The 23,137-nt window shown below is 37.4% G+C and overlaps 1 protein-coding gene across 1 annotated transcript in view; it reads left to right on the forward strand.

The window, feature by feature from the left end:
- LOC115449613 (hippocampus abundant transcript 1 protein) overlaps window positions 1-23,137 on the forward strand; it is a 28,179-nt gene continuing 5,042 nt past the window's right edge. Inside the window, exon 1 of the mRNA XM_030177478.2 lies at window positions 1-23,137. This exon is cut by the window's right edge and continues 5,042 nt beyond it. Coding sequence (XP_030033338.1) covers window positions 146-1,585 — 1,440 coding nt within the window. The 5' untranslated portion in view covers window positions 1-145 and the 3' untranslated portion in view covers window positions 1,586-23,137.

The raw sequence follows: 23,137 nt of genomic DNA on the forward strand, positions 1-23,137 counted from the left end.
GTTGTTTTTCAATTTTGCAGTGAATATTCGACGTTGCTGTTACGAGCTCGTTATTATCAATTTTTCCTGCATGTAGTGCTTAGGTTTTTCCATAATGGCTTTAGTGTAAGTAGTCTAGTAGTGAAATAAACAATATTAATCTTAAATGACGCCCACGAAGACCACGAAAACTGAAGTAGAAATGGTGATACGGAACAGAAAAACAGTTATGAAAGACGGAATCATGACAATGTCTGGAATCGGCGAGCCTTCGGTCTTCCACGCGCTTGTAGTGATATTTTTGGAGTTCTTCGCGTGGGGCCTGCTCACGATGCCCATAATCTCAGTGTTGAATGCGACGTTCCCGGACCACACGTTTCTAATGAATGGATTAATAATGGGCATCAAGGGCATCCTGTCGTTCCTCTCGGCGCCGCTGATCGGCGCGCTGTCAGACGTGTGGGGCCGCAAGTTCTTCCTGCTGGTGACGGTGTTCTTCACGTGCGTGCCCATCCCGCTCATGACCATGAACACTTGGTGGTTCTTCGCGATGATCAGCATCAGCGGCGTGTTCGCAGTAACGTTCTCGATAGTGTTCGCGTACGTGGCGGACGTGACTACGGAGGCGGAGCGGTCGCGCGCCTACGGCCTGGTGTCTGCCACCTTCGCGGCCAGCATGGTGATCTCGCCAGCGCTCGGCGCATACCTGATGAGCCTGTACGGCGAGACGCTGGTTGTGGCCGCCGCGACCGCCGTGGCCGTGCTCGACGTGTTCTTCATCATGGTGGCGGTGCCCGAGAGCCTGCCGGAGAAGGTGCGGCCCAGCGGCTGGGGACCTGCCATCAGCTGGGAGCAGGCGGACCCGTTCGCGGCGCTGCGCAAGGTGGGCGCTGAGCGTACAGTGCTCATGTTATGTGTGGCAGTGTTCCTCTCGTATCTGCCGGAGGCCGGACAATACTCGTGCATATTCGTGTATTTAAAGCTAGTGATGGGTTTCGGTGAAGTGCAAGTGGCGTTCTTCATCGCGATAGTGGGTGTGCTCAGCATCGGCGTGCAAGTGGTGCTCGGGTTCCTGATGAAGTCGCTCGGCGCCAAGCACACGATCATGATGGGCCTGCTGTTCGAGATGCTGCAGCTTATGTGGTACGGGTTTGGCAGCCGCACGTGGATGATGTGGGCGGCGGGGGTGCTGGCGGCGCTCGGCTCGGTGACGTACCCGGCCATCAGCGCGTACGTGTCGGTGAACAGCCGCGCCGACCGGCAGGGCGTCGTGCAGGGCATGGTGACAGGCGTGCGCGGCCTGTGCAACGGCCTCGGGCCGGCCATGTTCGGCGTCATCTTCTATCTGTTCCACGTGGACCTGAACGAAGGGCACGCCACATCGGACCGACCAGACGAGGACAAGTACGTGCGCATGGTGCCGGGCCCGCCGTTCGTGCTGGGCGCGCTGCTGGTGATCTGCGCGCTGCTGGTAGCGGCATTCCTGCCGGAGGACGGTTCTCCGCCGCGGCGCGCCGCCCCCGACCTGCGGTTCGAGATGGAGCGCGGGCGGCGCGTGGCTGGCCCCCTGTCGCCGCTGATGGCGCCGGAGTCGGCGGCGCTCTAGCTGGCGGGCAAGGCCGGCCGCGCCGCCAGCGTGTGACTCTCAGTGCAGTGCCCCGAGCCCGCGCCCGCGTCCGCCGCGCCGGTGGACCTGACACGAGTGAGTGACCGTGTATTCTTTATTGATGCTGGACCGTCGCATGGCTCCTACATTCCCGCACCGGGTACAAAACCGCTTCGTCAGTAACATGTTTTTTAAGCTTTATATCTATTTTTACCTTCGTGTGAATGAGGGTGTGTAAATAATTTATTCTGAATAAAACAATCATTTGAAATCACCATAAAGGAGCTGTGTGTTTCTTGAGCAGAGCATCACACAATTATATATGCAATGGAACTAAAATGATAATCATGCACTATAAATTCATTACATTGCTATAAAGTCATCTATCTGTATGTCAGACAACAATATATGTATATTATTATGCATGGAGAAATGCAAAGCAAAATTGGTGTAGTATAAGATCTAAATTTTAACGATCCTGTCCATACCTAGTATTTTACAAATGTAAGGAATAATGCCTAGTTATAAATAGATAGTACATAATGCAGGCCATCTGGCCAAATTGTAAAATTGGACAAGTTTCAAATGATCTTACGTGATGGGCTACACTTATGAAATCACTACAGAAATGGGTAGAATGTGGGATTTGCATATTTTATTACAATACGATTATTAGAATACTAAGATTGAAATTATTGCAGATAGTTGTGGGTGCTAGGCCCTATGATAGTATTCCTCAGATTACCGCTCTAAAATAGATGACTAAAGCATAATTTTTATTAGCAAAGTATAAACAAGCTGTGATTGTGAACGAGCTAGTTTATTTTAGATAGATAACTTCTCTACAGCTTAATAGATTGATCATAAATTAATAATAAATGTAAACACTGAGTCATTCAGGTGATGCAGGTTTAGTAGCTCTGCCTGACCTCTTCATTTTGACCTAAAACAGCGTGGATTTCAAAGCATATATTATTTTTATCAATATTTGTAAGTAACAATGAATTATGTACAAATTGTTTTTAATTTAAAACTGGTAAGATTTTTTTTTCCATTTATCTCAACTATTGTTTGTTACATAAAGAATGGTTATCATTGCTTTGCAATCCTGCTCAGAAATAAATTCAGTTATTGATTTCAAAATCTGCATCAAAACACCCATTTGTCACTACATGAATTTCTTGAGGTTTCTTTGTCATCTCAATTTCTGATTTCTATCATACTTGGACTCAATCAGGCCCCTATTGTCCACTATGTCAAGGTAGGAATTTATAGGCATATAGCTTCAAGGCTAGGAATTAATCATAGTATAGCAATACATAAATTCAATATAAAACAATGACTTGACAGCAACACTTTGGCTAAATAGTAATGGGAAAGATACTACAAAAGTAAAAAAAAAAGTTATACAAAATAGATTTTAAATGGTTGTTTAGGAAAGAAAAATCTATTATCTATTATGGTTCAGTCAACAGTGGCATTTTATCCAATTTTATTTAATTTGTCAAGATAAATAACTCTTAAATCTTAAATACATAGAAAATCTTTTCCTAATAATATCAGCCCTGTATTACTATGTACTGTCCTACTCATGGGCATGGGCCTTCTCTACTACTAAGAGGAATTAGGCCTTAGTCCACCACATTAGCCTAATGCGGATTAATACTTCATACACCTTCAAAATTCCTACAGAGAACTTCTCAGGTATGCAGGTTTCCTCACATTTTCCTTCACGGTTAAAGTAAGCGATCATTCACAAAGAGGATGAATTAATTTTTTCTAAAAGAATTAAATAGCATAGAATGAAGCCATAAATTATGTTAATCAAATGTCATGTGCTATCTTTGCAGAATGTCTCAAAAAATAATTTATTAACTTTTAACCTATGTCCAATGTTGAGCGTAGGCCTTGTTCCACTAAAATGATGTTTAAAATAGCATCAGTGGATTAAGACTGCAAGCTATTATGCAATTAATTTGTTGCCTAGATTTGGTCCTTATGCTCCTTCAATGCCTTTAAATATTTATGACAGATTTGTGGTTATTTTCTATTCAAGTTTATATTACAGTTTTTGAGTGGTAAATTGTATAATGTATTTTATTACTAGGAATCAACTCAGTCCCAAAAGCAAGAACAATATATTTTAACTTTATTGATGTATATATAACCATTATACACGTTTGAGTATCACCATTCTCAACACATCTGAGATTTTAACCCATATACAAGTTACATGACAACCAAAAAACAAGCATTTGAAAATAAATTGAAAAATATCAACCATTGCCTTCTCAAACAAAAAAGAAGCTAATATTTTCTCCGTTTAGAATAAAAAAGTGATGACAGTGTAGGTATTGAAAAGCATTGCATGTTCCATATCGGCTGCCGTGCGCCATGTCAAGTTCACTGGCGTTACTAAATCGATAAGTTGCAATCCGTGCTGCCGCGAACAATACACGATAACATTACGAATGTGTGTTAAATAACTCGTATACAATTGTAAAAATATTTTGGAACTAGTAAAATTTTCTATATACTAATAATTTTTGTATACCAGCCAAAAACCAAATTAGTTTTTAGTATAAAAGATCACATCAAAATAGTAATAATGAAAACTCATGCGGAATGGATAGATCAAGCGCACCGCCCGCGCTGCCGCACCGAGCGAGCGGGACGTGTGCGGGGCCGCGGGGTGAGGAAGGGTATGCTTGTAACAGCCGACTTTATAAGGTGTCAGTAAGCGACTGACATGCGCCGGATTTTTATTAATACAAAAGGCAAACTAGCTTACTAAAATATATATGATTTGATTAATTATAAAGCATTCTGAAAATTTATGCAATGGATTGTCTTACTGATTCTCTACAAACTGATTTCGGGTTTATAATACGCTAAAAATAATGTTGTATACCAGTTTTGTCGTTTGCAACGGTCTGGGTAGGTATCACCGCAATGTTTATTTCTGCCGTCATGCAGTTCTGCACTGCTGTTTTCCGGTTTCAGGCATTGTAGCTAGCGTATTTACTGGGTATTACGAGGCTTAATACCTCGTTTGAGGGTGACGAGCGCGTTGGAGTACCACGTACTACTTTGTAATTCCATGTAAAAAACAAAGATATATGTTTTCTGTAGTGATTCTAGTAAAATTATGATTCGACGTAAAATCTATTAAGTGTTAATAATTCTAGAGGTGTTTAAAGTCTCAGAATATGTTATAGATTAATAATAATATCCAACAGTGACACATATGACCCTACATTAAGATTTGCGTACAAGTCTGATGTCGTGGATAGGTATTAATCCAAGGGACTTTACTGCAACATTCATACGCGATACAAATATTTGCTGAACACACTTTGTCTTATCCCTATTGCCATTTTAAATAAACAATTTAATAATGCTTATTTTTTCATTTAATCTTTTTGTAAGAGTGTAGTTTGGACACCCTAGTTTAACAGGTGTTTCGGATGTGAGAATTGCACACCTTGTAAATTTAGACATTAAAAAAACTAAAGTTACAGCCCTCTCCATGCATTTAGGGTTGCCAGAAATCATTAGCATACAAAGTTTAGCTTGTCTGGAATAATTAGGCAGTTTTCAGGGCACTCTTATTTTCAAAAATTCGTCGAAAAATTATACCTCTGTGCCAAATTTCTTGCTTCTGTGACTGATTGTCAATCAAAAGTCTTAGTCATTTGACAACCCTATATCCAACAACTGTACTAGTAACAAGTACTAACTACACTACTTACCAGGTCACGGCCACTTGTCCGGAATTCCCCAATTTAACCTATAAAATGCAATCTTTAGGTGATGTCCCATATCTTTCATCAACCCGATTCAAATCTGATTAGTATTGTAATATTGAGAAAAAAAAAACCATCGATTTTACTTTCGTTATATCGATAAGGAAATCTCTAACCACGCAAATGGAAATACAAAAACACTTTCACCAGGTCACATGTGGAATCAGCTTATTAGCGCTTAGTTAGAACTTTCTTGGCTTTTCGATTTCGTTGGGACAAGGCATTAGACTCAGGTATTTGGTCAACAATAGTTTTGCAGTTTGCAGAACATTGTAGCCACTAGTTATTGAGACTTACTTCTTCATCAGGAGAAGCTGCAGGACTACGGACAGCCTTAGCGATTTGAAAGACACAAGCTAATTTTGGCGTATTTTCGCCGACTTTTTTTTACATCACGAGTGCGTATTCAAAATCTTTTTGTCAATGATGACAACAAAGTCAGTCTAGCAGCTTCTTAAGAGCCATTGGCGTCTTCCCTAAGATCTTATACCACTAGGACCTGGTCCGTTCTCCCCCATAAATACGGTGCTGTTCAGGACACTAGGAGCATGTATCGCTTCGTAGTTTTAAAAATTGGTTGGAACTAATGTGTATTTGTTGCCTCCAGGGCCTTTGGCGTCATCACTAAGATCTGATGCCATGAGCATCTGGCCCACTCTCCTTCTAAACACGGTGCTGTTCAGGACAGCAGGAGCATGTATCGCTTCGTAATTGAAAGTTTTGGTTGAAGTTACTTTTTGGTGTAGCTTGAGGCTTACCATCAGGCGAGCGGATTACCTATCTCGCCATTATGTAAGCCATACACGCTACGGTCTACCGGAGAGGTCATCTGTGCAGGTATGCCTGCGCAGGTATCAATTGAAAGAATTGATTTTCGATGCTGCGCCGGTCGCCTGCACAGGCACAAAAATCTGCACAGGTCTATTTCCACACACATTGCGGTCTATCGGCGCAGGCATACCTGCACCGGTGGACCTTTCCGATGGACCGTAGCATGTATGGCAGCCATTAGGTTCATGCCAGAAAAAGTGCGTTATATCAACAATAATATAATTATCTCAGCGGATTAATTGTTAACGTTTAGGAATTTCCCACACAATTATCACGTTTACAAAGTGTTATCAGGGCAGTATATATTTTTATAAGAGCTAAGTAAATATCCTTCTAGATTTTATGTTTGTTCTAATAAGGTATCAGATATTTTAGATCCTTGTAGAAATTTAGGTTTGTGATAGAATCTAGGCTTTAAGGGAGTCTCATTTGGCTCGTACTACGTAAACGAAACTTTAAAGTTCGTTATTGGAGAAAGGACTTGGCATGTGGTGCAATTTTTAATGCAATTATTAAAAAAAATACCGCAACATAAATAATCACGTAACCGTCCAGTATGCTAGTTATAAGGAACAATAAGGCACTTTGCAGACACCATGCAGGTTTTACTCGATGACACATTTGACTGCACTGGTGCAGGAATTGAATTCATAGCCTCTCGATTAAAAGTAGTCGCATTAACTCCTGTGCTACGGAGTCATAAAAATATTTTAACAAATCTCAAGTCGCTTTTTACATTTAATTCCTTAGATATTATACACTCCATTTATATATTTAGTATAACACTTCAATCGATTATACGTCTGGCAAGCGCCTGTCTTTCTGTGCCAACTTCACCGTTAGTTTCAGTAAAGATGCAACATACAACGCTATGGTTAACATAGTGATATTGTGTTTATGCCCACATCTATTATACTTCAACATCCACTGTCTTTTCTGAGTGAAAGAATCTTGACTGTAAGATTCAGATTTCCAAACTCGACAAAGCCTAGGCTTTCGATTTCAGATAGATAGTTAATAAAACTCGATTTTGAACGACTGGGTAGTAACTATCCTTTACATTGTCAAACGTCCCAGTAGTCATTGAAACGAATCTGAAAAACAAATACAAACAGACCGATATATGTAGTTCTGTCGACCATCGAGAGATGCATTATCTGGACAATATATTTTAACCACAGTGCATAGGATTCAATAATTTAACATGCATAAAATACATTGCATCAACTCCTTTTCCCTACACAAAGGCAGGCAGAGGTGCAACAGCTATGTGAGTTTACATGTAACCATGGTTAAATAAATTCCCAACTGTAGTTTGTCACACAACTCATGGGCCCTGGACTGTTACTAAGTACAACACTAGCCCAACGGCCTTCTAAAGAAAATACTTGCGCGATTGATTTTTCGCCGCGCCATTTCAAAGCCTTCATGGAAACAGGCGTAGGTCAGTAGCTTCTAAAGTGGCCTTGGTTTTATTAAACACGTTATAAATTACTGTTACTGCGGTAGGCAGAGATGTAACTAATGCTGCTGTCGTAAAATGCGTGCCACTGCCGATCCTGGCTTAGAGTCGCAGTGAGGGCTAAGGGCGGGATAGTCTCATAATGTAACTACGTGACTTTATTTGCGCGGTGTATCCAATATTTGCTAGTATAGAGGCACCAGAATTTCGAATTGCGTAATGATAGCTCTCCCAATGCTCAATATTCTTTAATGATACCACAATGTCTTTTAAATAACGCACATTACTTACAGTGCTGGACTACAAAAATAGAGCAAAGCAGCAGTTTGACAAATTTTCGCGTAAGCCCTACCAGCCACTCGAACTAATGCAATGACGTGACATTGTCTGCCGGTCGGTAAACGGTTATATTTGTGTATTTAGGTCTTGTTTGCGTTCCCCAAAGCTAATATACGATGCCAACTGCCAATTCAGCTGACATCCCCTTTATTTTGACCTAAACAAACAAGCTATGAACCTTATAAGCTTAAGTCTGAAAACGTCGGAGATATCAATAACTAGATTTTGTTCCGCACACATAAAAGACCTCTCCAGAAATAGGAGCCTGACTGATTCTTCTGGGATTAAAGTTTCATACAATATTACATTGTAGCCAGTGTTACTGGACATAATAAGACTTAATATCTCATATCTCAGAATGGCAAGCGTAGTGGAATACCAAACAATATTTTGTAATTCTATGCGTTGAATGGTGTTTCTACTGGTTATCGGCGGTCGTATACCATCAGACGAACGGAAAACTCGTCTTGTCATTCAAAGCAATGATCATTATAATTATATGCCAAATATTCAAATCCGTTTATTGTATTTACACCAAGCAATGTTTTAAGTAGGATTGAATGACTGTTAAACATATTTTTGTCCTGAAGGCAGTTGATCTAAAGACCCTACTGATGGTAAGTGGTTACCGTCGCTCATGGACATCAGCAATCCCATGAGATCAGCTAAGCGCATACCGTCTATAAAAAAGTGTCTTATAATTTGGTTTTGAAAAGGCTTTGTACTCATGGTTAAAAATATTACTCAATATAACTTGATCCAAGTCCCCTTTAATACTGAATTTCATCTAAAGATCCTCAGGGCTTCATACGATAAACTTAATATCAGATGTAGTCATAAAAGATTTTCGTTATTCGTTGATAAGAGTAGATCATAAATCTGTCACAGCGTCGCGAGGCAGTCGTAAGGTCGTGAGAGCACGCCAGCTCCAACCTTGGGTAGGCAGTAAAAGATCCCAACAGTCATATAAAACAAATGGAGGACGGCATGCATGATAACGATGTACAAGTTTAAGGATTTATACATAGTACGATTCTTCTCTCAAGTAGGAAAAAAAGCAGTAAAATTTTTTAAGGGTAATTTTGTGCGAATTTGTAATTCATGATACAAGGATTTTATTTAAAAATAAACACTATCATTAGTCATTTAAATTAAACTATTTTTCGGATTTTATCGCGGTTTTAATATTTTACTTTTCTCCCGACTTTTCGAAGACTGCAGCCTTCATGGTCAGGGGTGGGGACTGAGGTGTTGTTCATCAATAAATGAAAATAGTTTAATTTAAATGTCTAACATTCGCGTAAACATAAGAAATCATTATTCAAACCATTATTAGTGTTCGTTGAAGTTGATATTGACAACACACACCTATTTCATCCCCCCTCCCCCCCTTCTATAAAGAAAACATTACGCGTTCAAAGAAGTGTTTTCGTATCCGTTAGGTTGTTGCTCCAAACTAAAATAATTTCAGGTCGAACTAACGCTTATTCGTTATTGTAGATGATTCGACCTTTACCTAGACATGTCCATGGCTTCATTACGGAACGTGAAGTGATTTTTTATATCTGATACATTTCAAATTACAAGGAAATTTGTAGATAATTCTTGACCTGTATTTAGAGATTCGTAACTAGATACCAACAGAACAATGTAACATGTTGATGTCTCTAATTGATCTGTCGAAACTTGAAATGTAACGGACGGTCATATATATTATCATTTTATTATATTCTTATAAAATATTAGTTTAATTATGCTATCGGCGGTGGAAAAGTTGAGATAATGTTATCTTCCGTTTACGTTGATTTTGTCTGCCGTAAACTAAGACATCTCAATAGTGTAGTGATAGCGTCGCCTACTTACAGTGAAATCTGTTCCTGGGTTCGATACCTGAGCCAGGCAATTTGAGATTTGCGTATTATTCTATTTGACATTGAAGGCTTCATCTTTCTTAGATTTTTTTGCCCCGTATAGCGTTCGGCTCACTACGAGTATCGACTATAACTTAGAAATAATATATCTAAACTTCATGTATAGCAGTGGCGAAGGCTCCATATAACTCGATTCGTACCGGCTTCCCTTTCGTAATTGATGTAAAATCTAATTATCATTAGAAAGATTTGCAGACCTCATTTATTTGTATGAATAAGTTGTGTCCGGTTCCCTTTCGGCGAATTTCACTCTTCGCCACTGATGTATTGTAAAAGTACTTCTTCCTCTACCTACACATTGAGTAATACAAGCGTGAAGCAATCTCAAGAACTGTTCATTCAAACGTGTCAGACTGTTTTCAATTTTACAATACAGTAGACAACGTCGAGTTTTCATTAGCGACCTTCAGGTTGCGGTCAAGGTTTGTTTCGCGAATGTTCCGATGTGTGTAACAGATGTAATTGGCGTTAGGACTATGATTGTTTTAGTAGGTTTTGCATGCTATTACATCCGCCATACTGTACTTATAGCGTCTTTTGATCCGTGAAATGGACCAATCAGAATAAAGCTTTTTTGACGCCTACAAATGTTATGATTGGTTTATTCATGATTGGATCGAAGATTAATATTAGGAACGTATATTGAAAACGGCTGTTAGCCAATCCGATGTTTTAAACAAAATAAATCCACAAGTCCATAAACAGTATGAACTATCCAGTAGTTTGAATTAGAAAGCTCTATCACACTGCATTGGCAAACCTTGTAACTGAAGAACAGTGTAGTATTTTTCTAAAGAGTTTGCAATACCAAACAATCTAAATACAATACAATGTGACAATTCTTATGAAACTTCAGATAGTATTTTTGAATATATTTTTTTTACACTTGGCACGGAGTAGCTGCCCACGTGTCTTCAGAGATGTCTGAAAATATTTGAGTTGAAAACGTGGTAAGCGTCTTTCGCACCCACTCTGCCAGGAGTGCCCTTGACTTCTGCGTCAAAGCCTGACCTCAAGCGTCATCATTTAAATCAAAGCAACAGTTTGTTTTATTACATAAATAGTTGTCTTTTGCTGTAGTGGCATTGTGGGTAAAGTAGAGCGGAAAATCGTGAGTTTGATTCGCAGGTTTGGCAATTTTTTTGGGGCATCAAAAGGCTGTCAGGTAGTCGTTAAACATACAGATTAAAGAACTTTATTAAACAGGAAAATTTAAAAACACCTATGACAGGTCAAAACAAAACGAAACGTTGTAGAGAATTGTTTTTTGTTAATCTATACTTCTATATCTATCTAAATCTGAAGAGTTTGTTTGAACGCCCTAATCTCTTGAACTACTAAACCGATTTTGATTTCACTAATTAAGCTACATTACTTCTGGCTACTATAGGGAAGAACTTCTGACGCGGGAGGAGCAGCAGGCAAAAGCGATAATCACATAAACTTGTTTTGATGAATAAATAATGCTATTAATAAAATAATACATGCAGAGATACTGAATCGGCAAATAACTTGTTTCAATAAAAGAATTTCGTAATTGTCATAGACCTGTTTTGGACGACAACTAGTTTCGCTATCGATGTAAACGAAAGGACTGTTTTGTAATTCGACAATATTTTTTGCTCGGCAGATGTTACTAATCTGGCTAAACATATGCTTTGTCTATGAACCGCTAAGCTATCTACATGACTAGATATGTAGTATTTACTAGATGGACGGTCTTGTATGAGAGAGTTTGTTGGTGGTACGATATATTTTATACCCGCCCGCATAGCGACCACCGTGCACAAGGTGTTAAGACCTTCCATAGCGGTCCACGTAAGTGTGTCGCGTTTTCGGGATCAGCCTGTGTATATCCGATTCCAACAGGCCAGCAAAATTGTGTCGACTGCCGAGGGGTAATCATCTCTCGTCAGTCGACATTTTATTGGACCCCATTGCACTTACCATCAGGTGAAGGGGTGTCAAGATGTCATGAACATATAAAAAAAATTAAAGGTATTTATTTTGTCGATTTCAGTAATCCTTTTCAAACTTGCATTCCAATGCCACGATTTTATTCACTAACTTGAACACGAACACGAAGCTCACCTGATATGGCTGCACACAAATAGAAGCTGCATACTTGGAATTTAATAATACGTGGTACTACACCGCACTAGTCGCCATGACTAATGGAACGTTTGATGTCTCATGATGACGTTTGCAATTCAGTAATTTGTAATCCAGTTCTACATTTTTTTTTTTAGATATGATTAGCTTTTGATCATGGCATCGCCCGCGTGTAGAAGTTTTCCGAGATAAAAGTCCCGCTATGTATTATACCGTTATAGAAAATAGCCTATAACCTTTCCAGGTTCTTAAAACATCTCCATACCAAATTTTATAAAAATCCGTTCTATAGATTTTGAGAAAATTGATAACATACATTATGACAACTTTCGAAAAATAACGTGCCCTTCAAAAAGAAGTGACAAAAAAGGCCCGAATATAGGTAAAAATTTGGTAAAATCAGCCAGTCACCAAATCTAGTACTAAATTCCTAACACCGTTTTATCGATTGGCCAGATAGTCGCCACGTATTGCATTGATAACATTATCTATTAGTATACGTTATCAACATGGCTACTCGACCGGCACGTTCAGCTGTTGTTTATTGGGTGTAAACATGCTGACTTCTGACTTACACCTTTGGAAACGTATCTAACAAGCTTACTTATAAACTCATCTTACGTTTTAATCAATTGCTTTGCCACCGATTACCAACAATTTTACTTATAAACTTATTTTAGCATTGAGAGGTGGTTAGCGTTGCTTAAATAGCTGTCAAAATTAAACATCGCCGGTGAGTAAGAGCTTAGGAGCAGATTAGTCAACACGTAAATAAGCATAGCTTTTCGAAATTTTATTAATAAGACTGCATATGTTTAAGGTACTCAAAATAACATTTTTTTTTTGTAAGGCACCGTTTGGCTGGAGGTCAATTTAAGTTTTATTTTTTAGTTGTCACCTTCGGGACAATGTCTGCGATGGTCAAATGAGGGTCAAATTAGTATATCATTTATTCTTCTACCAGCAGCACTATTAGTTTCGATCGGCTCTTCACCTCTCACAATATAAGGTCGGAAAAACGGCACTATACTGTCTACCCTTTCAGGGATTAGGGGTGAATTAATTAACTATTTAAATGTTTTATAAGGGCTTTATTTATAAATCAATCTTAAACCTTGATCTTAAGTTGAGATTTAATATGTTGAGCTATTTCATAAACAAAGTTTAAGTTGTCACTTAAGAGCTTATTCTTAAGAGACCCGGCGGTGTTTACTAAACAAAACTCAGCTGTTAAAATCCGTCACATATTGTGACTTAAGATATCACTTGAGACTTGTTTATTAAATAGCACCGATCTTAAGATGCTGAATTAGATTTGACAGTGTCTCAGCTTATATCTTCAGAACGAAACTGAGTTTTATCTATTAATACTGCCCCATGTCTCAAAAGGCCGCCTTGGTGGCATAGTTATAATGCCTGCGCGGTACGACAGCGCTTTGAGGTCCTGGGTTCGAATTCCGGGTCGAACGAAGTGATATTTGGGTTTTTCTGCTCAGTATCACCCGGAATCTGGAATTTGTGCCCGATATGGCGATAGGCTCGCCCCCTATCACATCATGGGACGGAACGCACTTGGTGAAAAGTGGGTGCCCCGGTTACGCCTCTGCATAACCCTTCGGGGAGAAATGCGTGATGTTATTTGTCTCAAAAGGCGTTTAAACACCTTGGCGTTAAATACCAGTTAGTTACAAGGAAGGCATGTTTTTTTAATTGTCACCTTATGTCTACCATTCGAGTTGTCGAGGACACGATAATATGTCGTAAGTTATAAACTAAACAATCAATTTGGATACCAAAGAGTCTTTACTTTGCTTCACTTGTTAGATATTAAATTGTCATTACTCGTTGGTTGCCATAGAAGTTGGAAGCGTAAACAACTACTTAAGTTCACGCTTTCATATCCGAGGAAGACGCATAAATGATAGTCACGGTTCGTCGATCTTATTTCTATCCGATAATTTGATGAGCATATTGTTATGAAAACATATATTTCAGTACTGGTCATAATGTTTTTTTTTTACCGATATCTCAGACTTATGTGTCCGACTGGAATCGAATTAAACACCTCGTCGTTGAGATCGCATGTACGCTCTTAAGTGTCGGTTTTCACTCTTCTGTTTGACAAGTGTCTAACTGAGCCCTGATATTAATATAGATATATATTTCGCAAATATTCTTTGTTAAAATTCCCAGTTGCTCTTAATAATTGCCATTTATTTTTCTTCGTAAAACTGCCATTTATCTCAAATGTAAATGGTGTAAGAGAGAGTGGTCCGCGGCGTATTTGTTTAGGTGCGCGGTCGGTAATGGTCGTGGTGACGTCACGCCGTGTGACGTCATCACGGTGACATTGAGCGACGATTGTTACCGCTCTTCAATAAAGTTTTTCACGTTTGAAGTGTTTTTTTTCATGATTTTTTTGTGTGTTGGCCGGCATAGGGATAGCAATTGCCGGGTCGATTGTGTCGCTTGTGTTTTACAGGTGATTAACAAACAGTGTCCGTTAAATACCATTTAAATACATAGAGACTGCCTCGGTGGCGTAGTTGTATTGCACGTCCGGTACAATAGCGCTCTGAGGTCCTGGTCTAGTTGCGCCTCTGCATACCCCTTCGGGGATAAAATGCGTGATGTTATGTAAATACATAGTTACATAACATTGCGGTTTCTCTCTATAAGAGTTGGCAGATGTATTTCACATTTCGTTTGTTTGTTATCCAGGTATTAAGGTCAGCCTATTGTCATTTACCGAACAGAATTTCTGACTCCTTGATTATTAGATTTTTTTTTAAGTTCTTGTTAATAACTAGTATAAAAGATATCACACCGTAACGATTTCTTTGTAAGCGTTTTAATTTCGTATAAAAGGAAAAAAGAACGGAAAATTTTCCCGGAGATAATTATTACAGCGCAAAACTGGAGGTAACAATGGATCTTAGAGTTAGGATGACAGTCCACTGACACTTTATCCGGAATTTTTAAAAGAAGAAAATTCAACCACTTTGTTGCTAGTTTTTTCTTACAGTTCTGTCCTTGTGAAAGATTTTACTAGATTTTCAACTTTTACTTCTTAGGGATAAAGTTTAAAACCCCCATCGTTTAATAACCCTTATTCCTCTCTTTAAGGCAGGAGTCTTCGTGATTATTATCGTATTGTAGTTTATGGTTAAAGTCACGTAACATCAACTGACCGTCCTGCTCACTTACCTTCGTACGCTATAAAAAGCCGCAGTAGAATGACACCCTTATTTCTACCGAGAACTCTCCCGCCCTGGGGTGGTGACGTCACAGTTTATCAGACAATGCTTCTGCCTATGACTACACCGGTGAGGTATCCATCATTCAACTTACTTTTAAATTTTTTATAATTTTTTCAATGATTAATACTAAGTTGACAAGATTCCGGTCGAGTGAAAATCAAGGAGTGATTTGTTTTCTGGGATAATAAGTAGCTTTAGTCTAATCTTAGTTTAGTCCGTCTACATGGTAATTTCGAAGTTGCATAAAAAAACCGGGATTTTTTTCCGGAATAAAAAATAGCTCAATAATCGATCTTAATAGCGTAAGTGGTTCGTTACACATCTAACAGACACTCGCGTTTAAAAATAATGAGTCTTGTGTATAATTTCAACACGAGCGTTTATTTGATCAGCTTCAAGGCAGTTTTCAGTGTTATTTCATGCATAATAAACTATTATAATATATAAACAATTTTCTGAGTCGTTATTGGCTAGTTTTTTTGCCGGATGTATATTATTTTAGGACAATGATTCTTATCTCGATCAATGTGTGTGATCTAATGTATTGTGATTGACAACAACGCTTGCAGAGAACTAAAATTTACAATGTCGGAATTTCAAACTAATCTCACTCTTAGTGGAAGTTTATGTAATTTTATTTCACCGCATCAATTATATAAAAATATAATTTTTTGTAATATATTTTCACACGTCTATCAATTCTAGATTTGGTTTATCTTTGTATCCAATTTAATCCAGCTGTTATTGGTTTGGTTTTTGGCTTTCTAATAACCAAATATCGTCAGCCTTTCGCATTTATTATTAACTATCTTTTTCTCGAGGTTTCGCCCGTGGAAATGGTTTTCTCGGATAAAATTCCCGCTTTACATTTTACGAGACAAACAGTAGCCTATATCACTCAGTATGTAGCCTCCTATTAGTGAAAAAAATTTCAAAATGGATTCCTAAATAGTTCTTGAGATTAGCGTGCTCAAACTGTTCAACATATATTAGTGTAGATAAGATTTTGTATTTTATAGATAAACCATTGCAACGCTACAAGCCTTTGTAAGTCGCATATAGAATAAATCCTTAAGGAATTCAGGGACTAGATTGGACGAGATAAAAAAACCTATAAGCCAAAATTAGGTTAACGGGTGACATGAATATCTCGAAGTATCCAGAAAGGCTGGAGGCTAAAGAAAATGCTGGAACAGTTTTTTTGGAGCCTATTTCGGAATCTATGTTAACGGCGTCTCACTGGGATATCGTTTGTTTCTTCTACTAGCTGGTTTATGCGTGAGCTCATTGTATTTTCCATGAGGTAGGCAGAGGTTTAGGGTAAGCCTAGGTCTAAATATCACAACTCAACTGATTATAATATAAACACTACGATCAACTCATGTGATATCATAATCATAATATTTTATTTGCATTGAATGTGGGTACAAAACATAGGATGGTAATATAATTTATAAGTTCCGATGCATTCTGCCAAATTTATAACAAATCAATTTACGAAATGAATAGTTTCTTATAGTAATATCAATGAAATAACTTCTTATTACATGATGTATACTTTGATGACATCTATAAAACTGCTTATGGATGTTGCTCAATGACATTATAGGCCAATCAGCAAGACTTACCCAGACTGCTTTACAAATACCTTTATATCTAAAGTAAATCAAATTTTCGTGGAAACTAAAAGACATTGTTCCGAAAGTCTCTCTATATTCCTCTTAGATATGAATTTAAATCGTTCAATTATTATAAGTGCTGAAGTATTTCGAGTGAGGGATCTCCGAAATGTGATCACCAAATTACTTCATCGTTAACTTAATGGGACATTCATTAGCGTGATACAATTGACCTTTTTATATTAGATGTTATTCGTGGCTCTGATCGCTTGGAAGACCCTATAGGAAAGCTCTATGTAGTTATGCGGAACTGTATGCTAAATTTCCTCCAAATTCTGCTAAGCAGTTTCTAAATTTACTTTTAATAAAAATAAAAACAAACAAAAAATTAAAAAATTTGGAGGAAGGTTTCTTTTAGACACGGAAAAGTGACTCCACTGTACCTGATGGTAAGTGGAGTGTGGTCCATAGAATGTCTACTGACGAGAGGTGGTTACCTATCGGCTGTGGACACAATTATGCCGGCCTGTTAGAATCGGATATACACAGCCTGATCCCGGAACGCGACACACTTACGTGAGCGTCTATGGGTTTTAACACATTGTGTACGATGGACGCTATCCAGGCGGATATAAAATATATCCTACCACCAGCAAAACATGTACTAAAATAAATAAAAAATAAACTTCTGGTAATCACCTTTAGCCTATTCTCTTCTTACACCGTGGTATTTCTCGGACACTCTGTATATATTTATTACTATATAATTATCATATCTTTACGGGCATTGTTTGAGTTTTGTACAAATGTTTCGACGCGGAAGTTTTTTTCTCGTCGCCTTGAGCTCGGTCCGGAATCGTAGCCTTGCGTTCGATATTCTGATTCGTAAACTATTCTACATATCTGCATGAGGCTTATTGGCTTTAGTTTAGTCTTTTTAGGAATAGAATATCACAAATTAGGTTCAGATGCTCCATATTTTATCCCAATGAGACTGCTGCTTGTGAGGGATATTCGTATCTGCCCGTATACTAAGCACCGTAAAAGGTGTAAAAATCGTCCAGGTGAGTGTCGTGTTATGGGATTACCCTATACGTGGTTTCAAACGGGCCGGCATTATTGAGTCGACTGATGTGGGGTAATCATCTCTCGTCAGTCGACACTCCACTTACCATCAAGTACGATAGGAAGCTCTTGCCCGTATAAAAAGAGATATTATAAGTATTGGCTGTAGAGTTCATTTAAAGTCAAATACCCATTTGCTTTTTTTCCACAATTTAGCATGAGAATCGAATACAGAACTGCCGACCCAAATTTTAACTAAACGTGACGCAATACCCGTGTGATGATAAAAAATAACACTCTGAATGAATGAAAGGTTTTTATGTTTTCAATTCCATTCACTCTGAAACTCATTCAATTAGCCGAATGTTTTTGGTGGGAATATTTAATCTGTTTTAACGTTTGGCGCTAACAAAAGTGTTGAAAAAATAGACTATGATACGTTATCGATCAAAACATTTTTTGATCAATTGATTTTGGTTTTTTTATCGTTTGATATTCAGGCATGACATTATAATTTAGGGAATCATTGTATTTTGTGAATTTTCAATATGGCGTCTTTTTGTCACTATCTTTCATTTCATGGTATAAAAAAAGTTTTGTGGATAAGGGTTATGGTGGAGATTTGCTCCGACCCTTGTTAACGCGACAAGCCCTTTACGACGGTTTGCGAAACAGTCTTATCACCTCGATCGTATCGGTTACATGTGACGTAATTAAAATATCACCGGGGCGATTACGTATCAAATGGCGGACCCCCCCCCCCATCCAATACGAAACAAACTATACTATGTGAAAATAAAATGTATCTTGATTCATTAGAAAAAAAATTCAAACGTCCGACAATACGCAATATTGAATGAATAAATAATTTACGTGCAAATACACAAATATTCAGCATCTCAAACGTTTTAAAAACCTGCCGCCGGCCATGAAGAATAATGCGATCAGAAAACTGCCTTTGATCTGGTCTAGACTGGCGCCTCACGTTATTCACCTAACTTCGTACATACTTTACGCACAGGGACGGCTTCAGACGAAATTTGAGAGGCCCATGACCCCCATTGCGAATGAGACAATATTTGATGGAGATGTTAAAATATATCAAATTTTATGACATGTAGCGTTAATAACGCAATGACTATAATTCATGTAAGCTTTATTTAGTTTAGCTTCATGTAAGCTAATAAATCTTCGCATTTCTAGATTCGTGTTCCATAATATCATATGTCATTGAATTGTATATTCACATAATCTCAACACCAATATGGAACACTGCAATAATATAGGCTTCAAAGCTAGTTCTACATTCTAAGGATATTCGAAGTATTGAGGTCAGACAGGCAGACAAAATACTAGGGACCGTAGACAGAAAAATATTGCGTTTATTAATTTGCGGACAAAAAATACAGATACATTTTAAAATAATGAAATATAGCAAAAGTAAATTTTAAAAAACTACAAATAAAAACACCAAAACCAATTTTTCATTTCGAAACTAACATTCTATGCAAACAAGGGATTATTCCCAAAAATAAAGCGCCGGATCCGTCCCGTGTGGGCGTCTGAGTTTGCGGCGCGTTCATTGATTCAATGTTCACAGAAATGAACAAAAAATCTTGTATCCAGCGGTGTGTGGGACGCTCGTCGCGGATCGCGTTACCTATTGTCGAATGAAATAATGACTACCCACTGCGATTGTGATTTCTATTTATGATTTGTGACGTCACAGTTTTTCATGTATACTTTCTCTGATCTGTTTTTCTAAAATTTCTACAGTGCCTATGTTCAGTTGTATTTCTGTCATTGTTATAAGTTAAATTTCTTTGTAGTAAGTACTTGCCTTAACACTTTCAAAGCGACACGGATTTTTCTAAACTTCCATTCCTGCGGCACAAGGCGCATCACACCTGGCCATAAATTTATACTTTTCTTCGTCTCACTGTTAGCAAGATAAGCACATGGTGTTTCAGACCTGGTTTCGCACTCAACGTGTTAAAGATGGGTGTCTTCGGTTTCGATTACTGTTGTTTTAGTTATCATTTATATTCTTCATTGTCTGCATAGTATAAATACAATATAACCATAATATTGATGACACGTTTAATATGTATAACGTTTAAGGAAAACTCATCTCTCTTGTTTCCTGGTTATGGAGTATTTTTCCTTTTATAACATAATATAGAAACAAACTGCTTTGGTATAGTAATTGATGAAATAGAAGGTAATATTACAAATCTACTAATTAACTATATTTATTTTTGTAACTTCATCGTCATCTTTATTGTTGAAATAATTGCAGTGGTTCTTGGTCCTTACAATTTATCACTATTATTATTTTATAGATTTTCTTTGATCCCTAATATAATATTAAATCTCCATATGTTAAACACCGGCAAAATTCTAGCAACTGTTGAGAAATGAAACATCTCTTGCTAGTCGAAATAAATTTATTTGCGGGCATTTCAGGTGCCATGAGAAAAGAAAATGACATTAATCGTTCAGAAACCAATAAAAAGTAGTTCTATAAAATACGTATTATCAATAAAAGATAATTCCTAATGTACGGTAACTTGTAGCTGACATAAAAACACGACAGATAACACTGTATTACAGGAAAACCAATTAAATAACATTCAGCAAATTAAAGTAGTTTCGGTGAATGACATCACTGCTTCATTAGTTTCATTGTTTGTGAAGATTGTTTGACGACGCCTTTCAGATAAGTTTTGAGTTTTGTTTTAACTAGGACAAATGTTAATATTATTTTTGACGAAATTGTTCAAAGTTGTTTCCGTATTGAATATGATTAAGCCATAAATTTTATCTTTTACATTCACCATACAAGTGTAATTGTTGACTATGCTGACCAAAGAGTTTATTGCCTAAGAAAAAGAAGAGATATGAGGCCCTTGCAATCCTTCTCAGCACTAAATGTTACGGTTGATGCTTATTTGGTTCTGTGAGTCAATCAATCTGATTATTCGTATTATTTCCAAAGACTATAGAATAAACTAACTTCTATGATGCACTGTTCGACGCTGACTTACAACAGTTTTCAATAAACGATCCCAATCTCAATCTTCAATCCTTTTCCGAGAATGAACCAATCAAAATAACTCATTTGTAAGCATGTCAAAAAAAACTCTGTGCTTATTGGTTCTTTTTTGAGATAGATAAAAAAGCGATTGGGATCATTTATTGAAAATGGCGGTTAACCTAGTAAGTCATAGTTCACCGACTATCAGATTAGTCTAAGAGCAGATATAAGTAGTTGTATAACGTCATCGTCTTCTCTTCATTCAATATATATAAATAATAAGGGGCGTACAATAACTTGAAATATCCGTTGAATGAACAAAGGAAACGAGAGCTATATTTTTACAATGGCGGATTCAAACATGGCCTCTAGCCAAACGACTCCAGTTTTATTAGTACTATAGGTAGAGGCTACGCTGGAGATGTCCAGTATGAATGGACCGACTTGACAGACGGTCTGTCTGCCTGTATTTTAAGAAACAGCTTTGTTGCATTTGCGGTGAGTGGTATAGCCGAGGATCCAAAAAAATCTATGCTTTTGTAAAGTCCCATACTCATGTAAGGGCAAACACTTCCATAATTATTCCGACAACGTGTTGATAAGGTTAATAATTTCATCAGGTGATCCACCTGCCCGTTTGATTTAAAAGCAAGCAGCAATATTATGAATTTCAACGCTGTTTTTAAGTAATCTTGCTAAACAAATATCTTAGCGAAACAAATCACGCATTTAACGGTATAAATATTAATGGGCGACATTTGAAAAACATTTAAAGTTACGTATTAATAATGCTGATTTAAATTCTTCATCTTTGGACAAATTTATTTTATGGTCTTGACTTCATTCAGAAGTTTCGATTGGAAAAGTCTCTACGTGCGGATTGTATTCTATTCCTATTTTATATTCCAATTCACAACTTAAAATTCATTTGAGAAAACCCAGTCGTGTGGAATTAATATAAGATGCCAGTTGTGCACATATTTAGAAGAATTAACCGATTTTAATTATGATACAAAAGTTAGTAACATTTCCTTTGCTATTAAAACACCGTGGCGCGGCGTTGCTTCGCTAGCGACTAATCAAAGTTATTCTTACGTCGACACCTGTGGTTTCTACTGAGTTTTGCATTGTGCTCGCAAGAATGTCATCCCGGTATTATTTTGCTCTTTACTAGGAAAAATGCCTGTTTTAACTTCAATAACTTAATATGGCAAGAGACCACTAAGAAATAGTGTTGTAATCGGGCATTTGTTTTCTTAATTATTGTCTATTTTTCCTTTCTAAAGAATACGTCGTAATTAGGTTTCGTCACCTTACAATTAATAAACATTTGAAATTTACAAAAAAAAAAAAATATATCGCTCTCACTTCATTTAATTTATGTATGTACAGATATTAAAGTCTATAATAACTGATGACAGTATTATTCCATTACGAGTTAGACTCATGCATGTGACATTTGGGTTATGTACAAATGTAATTTCGAAACGTATTTAACTTTTAATGAGATTTTAGTGAAAATGGATGGCGAATTTAATTTTGTAAATAAGTTTTTGTGTGATGCGAAAGCTCGTGACTTGCAATTTCTTATTGTAAACTTTGATCATGTTTTTGTTACGTTTTAATTTGCGTGTAATCAATTATTTGAACACATTAGAGTAACGGGAAACAGGACATCTGTCCGCCATGTTTGTTTTTAATTTATTGGTTTGACTGTTGTTAAAAATACGATTCGTACAAATATATAATATCTTCTAATGTGTTCAAACTAATCTTAAAATGTACCAACGTTGATAACATAATAACGTGTTTGTAAATTACTGTTTTTGGTTTGTAAATAAATTGTGGTATTCCGAGTTAAATTAGAAGATATGTGAATTCATTTTTTTGCTATTGAAACATGTTTCAGAACAGTTCATATTTTTTTTTACAGATTTCACTATTTCTCTTTTAGAATTAGTCTGTGTAAATTGTAGTTGGATTTATAACTGGCATTGTCACCATCTTTCAAGGCCGTGTATTATTATTCCTAACAATTGTCTGTCTTATGTTTATCTCATTAAAGGCAAGAGCTAATCCTTAGTTATGCG

This window comes from Manduca sexta, chromosome 13 (genome assembly GCF_014839805.1).
Source record: "Manduca sexta isolate Smith_Timp_Sample1 chromosome 13, JHU_Msex_v1.0, whole genome shotgun sequence".
Taxonomy (NCBI): Eukaryota; Metazoa; Arthropoda; class Insecta; order Lepidoptera; family Sphingidae; genus Manduca; species Manduca sexta.